The sequence below is a fragment of the Pogoniulus pusillus genome, chromosome 14, assembly GCF_015220805.1.
Source record: "Pogoniulus pusillus isolate bPogPus1 chromosome 14, bPogPus1.pri, whole genome shotgun sequence".
Lineage (NCBI taxonomy): Eukaryota > Metazoa > Chordata > Aves > Piciformes > Lybiidae > Pogoniulus > Pogoniulus pusillus.
In genome coordinates this window covers 8,509,861-8,522,943 of record NC_087277.1, presented here as the reverse complement: position 1 = coordinate 8,522,943, position 13,083 = coordinate 8,509,861, and the positions used below count along the sequence as shown (strand labels likewise).

Genomic DNA, 13,083 nt, shown 5'->3' with positions numbered 1-13,083 from the left:
CATGCTGTACTACACATGCAAACATGAGCTGGCTCCATGCTAAACACCTTAGGCTAGCTGAAGTGCAGCATGAATCACAAAAATCACAGACTGTTAGGGTTGGAAGGGATCTCCAGAGAGGTCAAAGCAGAATCACCTAGGGCAGGTCACACAGGAACACATTCAGGCGGGTTTTGAAAGTCTCCAGGGAAGGAGTCTCCATAACCTCTCTGAACTGCCTGTTTCAGTGTTCTGTCACCCTCACTGTAAAGAACTGTCTCCTCGTGTTGAGGTGGAATCTCCTTTGTGGTAGCTTGAACCTGTTGTTCCTTGTCCTATCACTGGGCACCACCAAAAAGAGACTGGCACCTTCATCTTGCCACCCACCCCTCAGATATTTATAGATGTTGACAAGATCCCACTCTCAGCCTTCTCTTCTCAAGACTAAACAGTCACAGGTCTCTCAGTCTTTCCTAATAGGATAAATGTTAAAGTCCCTTAATCATCCTCATATCTCTTTGTTGGAGTCTCTCCAGCAGATTCCTGTCTCTCTTGAACTGGGAAGTACAAAACTGGAGGCAGTATTCCAGGTGTGGCCTCAACAGGGCAGAGTAGAGAGAGAGCTTCTGCTCCCTAGACCTGCTGGATATACTTTTCTAAGTGCACCCCAGGATGCTATTGGCCCTCTTGGCCACAAAGACACTTTGCTGTCCCACAAATAACTTGCTTTCCACTAGGACTCCAAGACCTTTCAACATGGAGCTGCTTTCCAGCAGGACAACCCCTAGTGAAATCAAGCTTTTAGACCTTTAGTTTGGCTCCACAAAGGTCTATCCTGAGTCTTAAGAAAACTGTTCTCTTAGCTATGGCAAAAGCAAGCTGGCTTCAGGAGAAGCCACTTGGATGTTTCTTTGCTACACATCCTAAAATACTAATTCTGGCAAGACTCATTAGCTTGAGCACAGTAGCACATAAGCATGCATAAACTTACTGCTCTGGGACTCAGAATGACCCTGGGCATTTGCGTGATACTACACACAAACAAGTGTGCCAGAAAAAGAGTGCAGCAACACCTGAGCTGGCTGTTGCAGAAAGCAGTTGCAGTTCAGAAGAAAATAGGATTGCCATTTTTTCCATACCACAGCCCATTCTAAGCTATTCTGAGCAATTAAAGAATTACTCTATTCATCACCCAAATGCTGAATGGCTCAGTATTCATATTTTAATATATTATGTGGGTTGCTCTGACTCAAATCAAGTAACTAAACAAAGCTTTCTTTCTTACCATTAAACCTTGATTCATAATTATCTGTATTCACAGTGATTTTGCTTTCTAGGCATTTAGCACTGCAAGCAGAACCAGTAAACCACAAAAATCTGCCAAACCTTGCCTGATCAGGCCAGTTTTGCAAAGATTTCTCAAGACCAGACCACATCAGACATTTTTTTTTTTTTTAACAGTACACTTATGAGGAGCTAAACAACTTAAATTTAAAGGAAAAGGAAGCATCATTAAAGAGAAGGCTCTTCGGCTGTAACTAAGCAATGTTTTAAAGCTGCCAGCTTCCTGTCATGTCCTCTAAGTTTTGGAGTAGCAACCCGTTCATGCCTCAAAGGTGACTACTCACAGCAGTTCTACTCAGTATGAATAAAATACATAGATGGGTGTTTTGGAGAACAGTGTTTGGGTGCTTGTCATTGATATATGTGGTAATACTTGAAGGCAGCTAAGTAGCACTGTGGAGCAAAGAACTTTAATTTTCAGCCACACACTTTTAGTCTTACATCAGTTTTACAATTCACTTGAACAGAACTAAATTTTTCAGTGAGTGGGCAGTCTGACTTATCTCTTAGAGATTTCTGGGTTCTAACAAAAGACAACATTTCTTTCCACTTCTTTACAAAGCCTTCTCTAATTCCAAGATTTCCTAAGTCTGCCTTTTTTTTTGTTTCTATTGGAATGTGACTACAAAGGTTTCTCTGTGTAATCATCTCTACCAAGCTTCATATAATTTTTATCCATAGGTTTGAGGCCTGAGGGCTCTTTTTGTACCCATAGATACATTCTAAGAGCTTATTTCTTACTAAACAAGAGTATTTCCATATAGTACTTCTGAAATCTCATTCCTATTCAAATCAAGCCTTGAGGTCAATGTTCACATTCTCTGCTCACTCCACACTAGGGTCAAGAATGTTCTAAGAAAATTAGCAAACAGTACTGCACAGCAAAGAAACCTTCCCGAGATCCCTGCCAGCCTGCCAATTCTTTTTCAACAACTAAATCTTCCTGAAAAACTCAAACAAATCTTCTTATGTGACATTTGAAGCAATATGGGAAGACTCTTTACAGGTTGCTGTGCAAACAGAACAATCAGTTATCACTTCAGGGAAATTAAAGAGTACATCATTTTTGGGAGGTCTTTTCACATTTAAAATATTATCGATTATAAAGAAACTAGATACACCAAGACAGGGGTTCTGGGGGGCCACCTTTGTCAAACCAGTTAAATTAGTTAATAAATAAATAGTGAGCCTGGGAGCAAAGAATTAAGGGGGAGTGCGAGGTATCAGCAAGAACTATCGAAGTTGATAGTGCAGACAGAGGATTTACACATTGTATTACTCTGTGTAATGAAGTTTGGAACACAAGTCATACCTGAATGTATCAACTGCATTCACCTAGGTGTTTGAGAATAACATCTGAACAATGATCCCCTAGGTGATTTCACTTAGTAAAATACTCACTAATAGATTTGCTCAAGGTGAGAATTAACACAGGCTTTTGCAGCATTTCTGAAATGTTGGACCTTTACTCTTCTAAATACGAGATCACTGACTGCAAAGACCATGCTCACTTGTTCCTAGGATATTTTAGACACTTTAAAGAACTGTTCCTGAGGTACTCACTGGTGCAGAGTTGTCTCTTGGTCCTCTGGATCTGACCATTCTACCCAGCACTTCTATGCCATTGGAACTAATGTTCCCTGCTGCGTTAATGGTCTTCTCGCTCACTTGCTTGCAGTCAATGATTATTTTTGCTGTAGTCTTACTTATAACAACATGCAACTAAGCAAAAGACAAAAATGCTCTATCATAACACAGCATTAATACTATATTATATTAAATACTAATACAACAAGTACAAAATATTAATACATTAGATGCTTTAACATAGGATATATTGACTTCAAGGGAAAAGAGGGCATTTTCTGAAACGAGCTTCTAACCCCACGTTTGCTACCACCACCCAGAAAGTACTCCAGAGCAAATAATCTAGATGACCTCTAGAGGTCCTTTTTAACCTGAATTGCTCCCTGATTCTAATCTGTTTAATGGATTTAGCTTATTTTTCTGCTTATGGAATACCTGCATACAAATTGGCACCTTAAACTATTTATTTGATAAGAAAATAATTTATCCCTGGCAATGACGTTCATCCACCAGAGCCTCAAAGCTCCTTGATTGATGTTGTCAGTGTTAACTCCTGGGCCTTGGATGATCCTGTTATACAGCACTGGATTTCACCAACACCTCACTTGTAGCTACTTGCAAAAGCCAAAACTAAGCAGGCAAATTTAGCCTGCAAATTATACATTAACCACACAGCAAAATCTTCCACAGTGAAGCTTTTACACAACATAACATCAAATGTTATACAGCAAAGCAGAGAGAAACAACAAAGTTGCCTTCTTCTGCTTTGGCTCATAGTCTGTTGTCCATCACTGATGAAGAAAAGACATTCTCAGCAAAGAGGACAACCCTAGCCACAATTTCCCTGTCATGAGCAAATTCTCAGATAAGCAAAGGAAGGAGGAAGAAGATGGTAGAAAAGCTCCACACTGGAGCTCAAGGTGCGAGAATACCCAGAAGATATCCTGTAGCTGCTTTGCTCTGGACTCAGTTGGAAATGTACACATGAAAAACTGCTATGAATTTGGCCTCCTGTGCCTTTCAAACATGTATAGCAGTGATCATCATTCAATATGCAGGAAAATTATTGGGACAAGAATTTGCTAAAGCCTCGTGTATTCCTACAAAGCACAACTTAAGAATCAGGATTAAACCTTAGCTCTGACCTACATTCCCCTTTCTTCCTCCATTGATTAGAAAGGAAGCACAGAAAAGTGAAGTTCTGTAAATCAATCACTGTAAATCAGTGTCAGTCTTCTCTGTTTGTTTAGGAAGAATAAAATATATGGAACAAGAGTGGACAACAAAAAGCATAACAAATATGTGCTAAAGTCCCAGTTTTTGGAAAGAACATTAAGAATTCTCTAACAGAGTTTGACATGGCATAGCCCTTAAAATACATTTAAAAGTAACAATTCTGATCAAAAGAATGTTGGGTTGTTTCTTCCTGGACCTTCTTCTTTTTGTTATGTGAAATTTCCAAGGCAAGTATTTTTGATCAATTCTAACAAACAGGCACAAAGCACAACGTGAAAATTGATCAAGACCCCTAAACTTTGTTAAATGTTAATTAAGCATTACAAAGTGAGTTAAGAGAGTTTGGTAGGTGATTCTGATCATGAAAATACATTCCTTTTGGCAGTGGGTGACCACATGAGAAAAGATTTCAAGCCATGAAAAATTCTCAAATCTTTGTTAGCTGTACTCTTATTTTCCTATCAGCATTACTAACCTTATGAAAACTCCCATAAAACATCTTCCTTATTTCAGGACCTTCAAAAGTCACAGTCTGAAAATCTCCTTTGTAGTCATAGTTAAAGAACGTCAGAGTTTTACCACCATCTGTGCAAGAATAAAAACAAGGGCTCTGTGTTCAAGGAAGAAAAGGCCTGGTGCATTTTGTTGTTGGCATCAGTGATCCTAATGGTCTTTTCCAACCTATATGATTCCACAATTCTATGATTATATGAAAAGGCCAATTTTGCATTTAAGAAAGACAGCCAAAGATGTCAGATGGAATGTTAGTAGAACACATTCATAAGGGATACACTGACCTGGAAGTAAGAAGTTACCTCAGAGAAACCATCTTTCTTGGTTTGACAGGAAGGATGAGACATTAGTTGGGAGTCTACCTCATCCACATCTACATGATCCTACTCTCTCAAGACTTGGACAAGAAAAGGTGGTGTGGATCCTTAAGCTATCTAAATGCCTAATTCTCACCTATTCAAAAGTGATGAATCTAAAAAATTCTAGGAAACATAGTTAAGTACTAATCTATTTCTTAAACCTGGCTATAAAGAACAGCTATTGTATTTTGGACATCTTTTCAACAGTCAGTATGGAAACCTTCAAATTATAATCTATGCTTTACAGCTATGGAAGTCAACTAATGCAGAAATTAAGAGTCATCAAGAGTTCACATCTCTAGGTCAAAGTCTGCTATCCACCAGACTGCACTGTCCCTTCATATACCATACTGTCAGTACCACTAGCATCTATCAAGATAGAGTCTATTAGAACCAGAGTCAGAGCAGTGGAAATTTTAAAAGCACACGAGGAGCTTCCTTACTTACAGCTCACATCCAGTACAGTTCTTTGGATTTCTCCCAGTTTAGAGTGCTGTACTTAATATTTTACTCTAGCTCCAAATTAAAGTCAGTTAAATTACCCCTAAAAACTATTCAGTAGAGACTATGACCTTCCAGACTCAGGAAATTGTTCTGAGGGTAGATTAAAACATCAGTAATAATAAATCTAGACATAGAAAGAATAATTCATATAAATAAAAAGTCACTAAAAAAAGATGCAAAATACATACTATCTAAAATAACTCCAACCAATGGCTCATATCCTTCATTCAAAATCTCCCAAAGAGCAAATGGCTCCTGAGGCGTGTCAGGGAGTATACGGAAGAGAAATGTAATGGTGTAATCAGAAGGGAGACCTTCAGGATGCAAATACCTGTAAGGAAAAGAAAAATCATTTTAAACTGAAAGAAATATTGCACCTGCTGATTTACTACTCAGATACTCAATTAGCATGCTTTCTATTACCCTGTGTATTTCTGTGGAAACGAAGACTGAGGAGCACTACAAATATGTGTTTGCAAAATCCGCTACTTGGTAAACACGAAAAGAAGACATGAAGAAAGAATCACAGAATCATATAATCAACCAGGTTGGAAGAGACCTCCAAGATCATCCAGTCCAACCTAGCACCCAGCCCTATCCAGTCAACTAGAGCATGGCACTAAGTGCCTCATCCAGGCTTTTCTTGAACATCTCCAGGGACGTTGACTCTGCCACCTCCCTGGGCAGCCCATTCCAATGTTATCTTCTGCTTTTACATTTACAAGAATGCCCTTTACTTTTTCAGTTATTTGAAGATCAAATCAGAGGTAATTTTGAAGCAAAGCTGAAATTATTTATATTGAAAGCTTTTAAAAAAATATTATTCACTCACAATGCCTTTTTCATTGTCTGGTTTAACAGATAATGAAAACAGAAGTTGTTTGGAAGGGCAATCTCAATAGGCATGTCTTAATACTGCTCCTAATGGGTAGAAATCAGGATTGACAGAGACTGTTAGAGGAGGACTTATTAATTATAAGGAATGAAGCTTATACATTTCAAAGCCAATACAAAAGAAAGTGAAGTCAAACCAGATCAGATACACAGAAATACAATCTGCTTTCCTTGATTTTTTTTACTGAAGTAAGAGGAAATCTGAAATATAAAAGAAGTACCTTATTTTATTTAATTTCCTACAATTTGCTATCCAATACTTACATTTTAATTTACCCTTTCATTGTCAAAACCCAAAGTGGAACATTTAGACAGGTGTCTGAAATGACTGACTTTATTTTGAGAATGGCAATTAGCCCAAATCCTTAAAATCACAGTAAAGGAGCCTGAAGTGGTTACTTATTCAGTTTCTTTCCCCCAGATATGATCCATTTTCCTGAACTATTTCTGGCACATAAAGATGCAGAGATATGAATCATGTTGGAAAACCAGTTAAATGTGATATAGAATCATATATTCTTCACAGTGTCTGTAGATGATCAAGCATGATGTTACACTGCATGTTTTCCACAGAACAAAGAGAGGTCTAAGACAAAGCTTTGCACTGTACAAAGCTCAAATGAAAGAACATTCAGTAAGCAGGGTGAGGGAAACACAAGGTTTGAGGATAGAGAGCTCAAAAAGGGGAATAACATTAATGACACTCAGTGCACAGATGAGATGACAAACTAAATGGTATCATTCAGACATACCTGCAGATCAGCAAGAGAAAAGTACTCTCTGGACCATGAAAGGGAGTGAAAGCCTAAGGAGCTGTAAGGTTGGGCTGGGGAGGCAACTAGAGAAGAGCATATAAATGCAGCAGATCCAATTAGAAAAAAGCAGAAAGGGAAAAAGAAGTGAGAAATGCTATCCTCTGGAAATTCCAATCCAACTAGAGCCAAGAAGAAACTAAGCACAAAGAATGTGAAACAGCTCCCACTATAGCTCCAACTGGGATACAATAGGATAATTACACAGACTAAGATAACATCTAATATACACCTAAAAAGTAATTCCCACTTTTCTTCTTTCTTACTAATCTCAGCTAAAGAATACTTATTGTTACATCCCCTATGTTTAATCCATCATGGCCACTGCTTAAAGTTATGAATATTTATATGTTAATACATACTTGGTAGGCTGAGATACCAAGGCATCCTTGTGCAGTCTGTAACATGGGTAAACATTAAATGTACCAGGTTCCATTGAAACCCCTTCCACAGATGAGAACTCCTTTTCAACCAAACCAAACATTTCCATCATTTTAAATCCTGGAAGGTATCAAAGCATAGATTCTATTAATTTAATGCCTCATTACAGGAAATAAAACCAGGAAAAAAGACAGTTGCATCAAAGCATTTCACATCACCACCTGTGTAACTGCTGTTAGCATAAAGGGAAGATTATTGCCTGATATGGTAAAAATCAGGCAATGAAAATAATTCCATAGATCAGCATCATAAATTAATGCAAAAACACTGTACCTGCAAAGTTGTTGCCATCTTTAACTACCAATGGGCAAGCTGGAAAAGAAGAAATATATATTTAAGGATACAAGAGTTGTTCCCCTGGGTCAGCATTTTATTCACAACAGTAAGAGGAGATGCTGTTTAGGAAGGGCATGCAAACCTTCAATCAATTCTCGTGAGGATCCACAAGGATTGTAACAAAGATGCTAAGGGTACATCCTTGTGGTTTTCATGTAACATCCTCTTATAGATCTGTTGTCTATGAATTTGTCTAATAATTATATAAATCTTGCATCACAACCTCTTAAGGCAACAAATTCACTGTGCTGCATAAAAAAATATGTATGCCTTATATTGGGTTTTAACCAAGTGCTTCTTAGTTCTCTATTTGTGAGATTCTGCAGCCTAACTCCAGCTCTAGCTCCATTACTTTAGCTGTACATTACTCAGTACTTTTCAAACTCCACAGCAGCTTTCATGAGCAATAGAGAAGAAAATTGCACACAGTCTTTAATATGTATGCTCCCATTTTAAACAGCTGTAAATCTGGTTAGCATTCTTCTTCTGGTAAGGAAAAAAGCAAATTTATCTCTTCCAGAAAAGATGTTCTAGAAAATCAGTAAACCGAATATAGGATGTCAAGTATGGCACCTCATGATACCTACATTCAGAGATCACTCTTAAAATACAAGCACAAGTGACCAGTAAATGCTACTATTGAGTATTCTCAATGTTCAAAGTTCTCTCTACCACTGAAAGTAAAGCTTATGGACAAAACCAAAGAACCGATGAGACACAAGCCATGTATTTGTGTTCAGAAGCTCAGAACAGTCCCATGATAAGTCATAGTGCTCCACAAGGAGTCCTTACAATCACAATTTATTAATATATGGTATTCACTGCCTACTTCCTGGCTTATATGTAAGAAACATACTGAAGGTTCACTCTTAAAAGCATGTGAATAATTGATCTCTAACTGGCAGGTGTTGTTCCAGAATGTCTCTCCTTTCATTTTCATAGAGTCTGAAGTGTGGCATTTTCATAGATTTCAAAGGGTTTGAGATTGTTTTATGTTTTTTTCTGAAGCTACAACTCTTTTCTGATAATAAAAACATTAATGACTATCTCTTCATTAATAAATTAACCATGTGATTAGAGTAACAATGAATGTAGATAACCCTATTAGTACACATGGTTAAGGTAGCCTAGAAAATAAAACATGATTAACTTTTTAATGACTAATTCTGAACCATTAACAACATTTTAATTCTGGAATAACTTTTTGACAACCAAAGGATATATTCTGGATAATTTTAGCAAGCAATCATTAATCACCTTGAAGTTACAACTTCATTTCCTTAATCTTTTATGGAAATAATACTTGAGTTATAATATTTGCAATAAATTATGTTAAAAAATCAGGAATACCTGTTAATAGAAAAAAAAGTTACACCTCTCCCCCTCCCCCTGTATTTAGCACTTGTTATTTTAGAGGTAAATACAAGTAAAAATGTCTAACTTGCTGATGCAGTTTCACAAACAAAAGTGATGAGCTCATCTTCAATCTTTGTAAAGGCATCAAAGTCATCCACAAAGAAGACATGTCTTTCACTGGGCTTGCTGCCAATATTAACTAACTCTGAATAGTCAGCATCAGCTACTCCAATAGCAAAAAAGCTGAAACCTGAAAAAAAAAGGGGAAAAAAAAAAGCACATTCTTGTGAGTCATTCATTTAGAGACTGGAAATACAAGACGAACACAACTGTATTTTGCACTGGCTCCTTTCCTGATTAAATAAAACAGTGGAAATTTTCTTTTCATCCTCTAACAAAGAAAATCCAAGCATGTAATATGAAATAAACACTAATACATTCTCTGTGACATATTTATTTTGGCTATTTATGTTTTATCAGTTAATTCAAGTTAATGCTTAAGTGCTTTCTTGCAGACATGAGAATCATAGAATCACAGAATCAACAAGGTTGGAAGAGACCTCCAAGATCAGCCAGTCCAATCTAGCACCCAGCCCTAGCCAATCAACTAGACCATGGCACTAAGTGTCTCAGCCAGGCTTTGCTTCAACACCTCCAGGCATGGTGACTCCACCACCTCCCTGGGCAGCCCATTCCAATGCCAATCACTCTCTCTGGCAACAACTTCCTCCTAACACCCATCCTAGACCTCCCCTGAACAACTTGTGACTGTGTCCCTTTGCTCAGTAGTCTGTAAGTTTTAGCATATGGTTAAATGCTTTTCTAATTTAATGGCATACTGTTAACAGGCACAGAAAATAATCCATGTCTCCTGTATATCATAAATACAAAGTGCAGAAATTAATTTTCCATAGGGCTTTTAGAGATTTTTGTATTAATCAGACTTTTCAAGCCACTGCTGCCTCATGTGAGAACACTGAAATAAATGCACCTAATCTCCTCTGCAAATTAACTGCTCTGGTTGAACTTGTAACACATATTCTGCACTATTGTATTTCAAAATTTGATCCTGTCTTGAAAGATTAAATGAAACTGAAATTGTATACTATGTGTAACCTAGCTAAAAGGCTTTCAATATTTTCCTTTCAATTAAAGCAAAAGAAAAACCTGTCTGCATCAGTCTGCATATTGTTAAAGGTCTGTTCTTGGATGGTTCAGTCCCAGATTTACTCCCTTAAAGCAATATTATCTTTAAGGCTGGATGAGAACCAGGAGCATTCATCACCTTCTGTAGAGCTTATAACATAACAAAACATTGACACTATATTATAACAACATCTTCATGGCTCATTCAAGATTAGCACCTCTCCATGCCAGTCTCTATCATAGATGCAAGTCACTACCTGCTCCAATCTATCTGCTGCTTAAACATACAGCATGCACAAAGGAAAACAGGACAGCAGAAATATTTGTCCAAGGTGACACACCCCAGCCAGCAACTAAGCCCTCTCCTCTCAAGGTTGTTGCCAGTCTAACACCTAACTGAAAGACTTACCTGACATTTGAACACTTTTTGTTAAACTGAGACACAAACTGCAATTTATTCAGAAATATAGGGGGTTCTTGATTGATACTTAGAACAAGTACTTTGTGATGTGATTTTATTTATGAAGGCACTGCACTCAGCATATACCAGGAGTACAAGTAGGCAGCCAAGCTCAACAGCTGCATCAGGTTTTAGCAATCAGTAATATACACTGGTAACGTGGTAATTGCCAAAGTCTGACTGCAAAAAGAAGCACACAAATGTTGTTTCTTCTTAGATCTCCTCACATAAAAATGATGACTGCTTTTTCCTCTCATCCTTTAGTTTTGTTTCATGTGGGCCCTTTGGGTTTTGAATTAAACCTCAGTGTCAAAACATTTCTACAACTAACCCAGTGCTTATGCTTAGACTCACAACACTGTGTGCATGCTTCAAGCTCTAAACTTAATGCTTTACAGAAAAAAAAATCATCCTAAAGGTAATTCATGTAGCATGGGAGCAAAGCAGAACCAGTAAGAGAACATATGAAAGCACTTTCAGGGGATGTCTTGTATAGAAAACAGAACAGTTCTGTTTAGTGGTAACCACAAGACTACACTTGGTAGATGACAGCCCAGATTCTCAGGACCATATTCCTTATTTTTTCATTATGGGAGCAATTCCACTGATTAATACATGACTTCATCACTGCCACCAAAATGAAAAATAGCATCATTAGTAACAAAAAATATATTTTTAAATCCAGAACCTATATTCTAGTGATATTCTGAGTCCCTCAGCAATTGCTGCCTTTTTTTCTTTAAACTTGGAAATCTTCCTGGAGCAAGTATTACCCTTATCTCATGCCCACACTTATGCAGTCATAGTTAATGAGAAAAATGAAAAGATGAATAGTTCACAGGCTCACAGGATATTAGGGGTTGGAAGAGACCCAAAGAGATCATCGAGTCCAACCCCCTTGCCAGAGCAGGACCACACAGTCTAGCACAGATCACAGAGGAACACATCCAGAGAGGCCTTGAAAGTCTCTAGAAAAGGAGACTCCACAACTTCTCTGGGGAGCCTGTGCCAGTGTTCTGTGACCCTTACAGTAAAGAAGTTCCCTCTTATGTTGAGGTGGAACCTCGTGCTACAACTTAACACCCATTGCTCCTTGCCCCATCATAGGGAGCAAGTGAGCAGAGCCTGTCCCCTCTCACCTGATCAGCCTTCAGGTGTTTATAAACATTTATTAAATCCCCTCTAAGTCTTCTCTTCTCCAGACTAAAAAGCCTCTGGTCCCTCAGCCCCTCCTTATAAAGCATGCCCTCCAGTCCCCTAATCATTCTTGTAGCTGGACCCTTTACAGCAGGTTCCTGTCCCTCACAAACTGAGGAGTCCAAAATTGAGTGCAGTATTCTAGATGAGGTCTCACCAGGGTAGAGTAGAGGGAAAGGAAGTTCTTAAAACTACACATTTTACCATCTAGTTGCATTTCTCTGGAGACTTTGTTCACATCATCCTGTGACCGTCCATCAGTAATGACAACCAAAACCCTTGGAATGCCTCTTCTCATGCCAGCCTCTCCAGTAAACAAGACTTCTCTTGCATGTTTAATGGCTTTGCCTGAAACAGAAAAAAAAATTGCAACACATTTACTTTCACTGTGACATAAATCAAATGTGGATTCTCTTGGATATGCTTCTCATCGCATAGGTTAGACATCAATAAAAAGAAATGTCTGGGTTGTGAGTAGCCTGTAAATGAGTGCATTCTGTAGTTACTGAAATAGAGTCTGAGAAGAGTTTAATTTTGACCCTAACCTATGAAAATTTGACTGCTTCAGGCATCTGTTTTACAATCCAGAAAGTAAAGATCAAGAACATAGTATGTGTAAAGAAAGAGTATTCTGTGCAGGTTAAAGAAAACAAAATCTTCTGGGACTGTAGGGAACAAGCCTAGAAACAAACTGAAAGTGCCAATGTAGCATCTTCTTGAGTAAATGGAAAACATCTTATTTTGTTACTGTCGAAACTGGATGCAATGCAACAGCTGCAAGAAATTTGTGTGCAGTCTGAGAACAATAAAACACAAGTTTCCAACTAAACCAGGTTTGAATCCTTTTAGCATGCATGTTTAATTTCTTCACATTGGAGAGCTGAAGTGATTGATTAAAATGTAAATATACTCAGTTAAG

General features: G+C 37.9%; 1 protein-coding gene across 4 annotated transcripts in view; it reads right to left on the bottom strand.

Annotated features, from left to right (window-relative positions):
- Positions 1-13,083, bottom strand: part of COL14A1 (collagen type XIV alpha 1 chain) — a 109,210-nt gene that overhangs the window by 27,007 nt on the left and 69,120 nt on the right. For all 4 annotated transcript variants that reach the window (XM_064154215.1, XM_064154212.1, XM_064154213.1 and 1 more), the window contains 7 exons: positions 12,369-12,512; positions 9,447-9,611; positions 7,943-7,981; positions 7,591-7,729; positions 5,711-5,853; positions 4,622-4,731; positions 2,887-3,045 (listed from right to left, as the gene is read on the bottom strand). In XM_064154215.1, the coding sequence (XP_064010285.1) occupies positions 2,887-3,045; positions 4,622-4,731; positions 5,711-5,853; positions 7,591-7,729; positions 7,943-7,981; positions 9,447-9,611; positions 12,369-12,512 (899 nt within the window). The remainder of the gene's footprint in view (positions 1-2,886; positions 3,046-4,621; positions 4,732-5,710; positions 5,854-7,590; positions 7,730-7,942; positions 7,982-9,446; positions 9,612-12,368; positions 12,513-13,083) is intronic.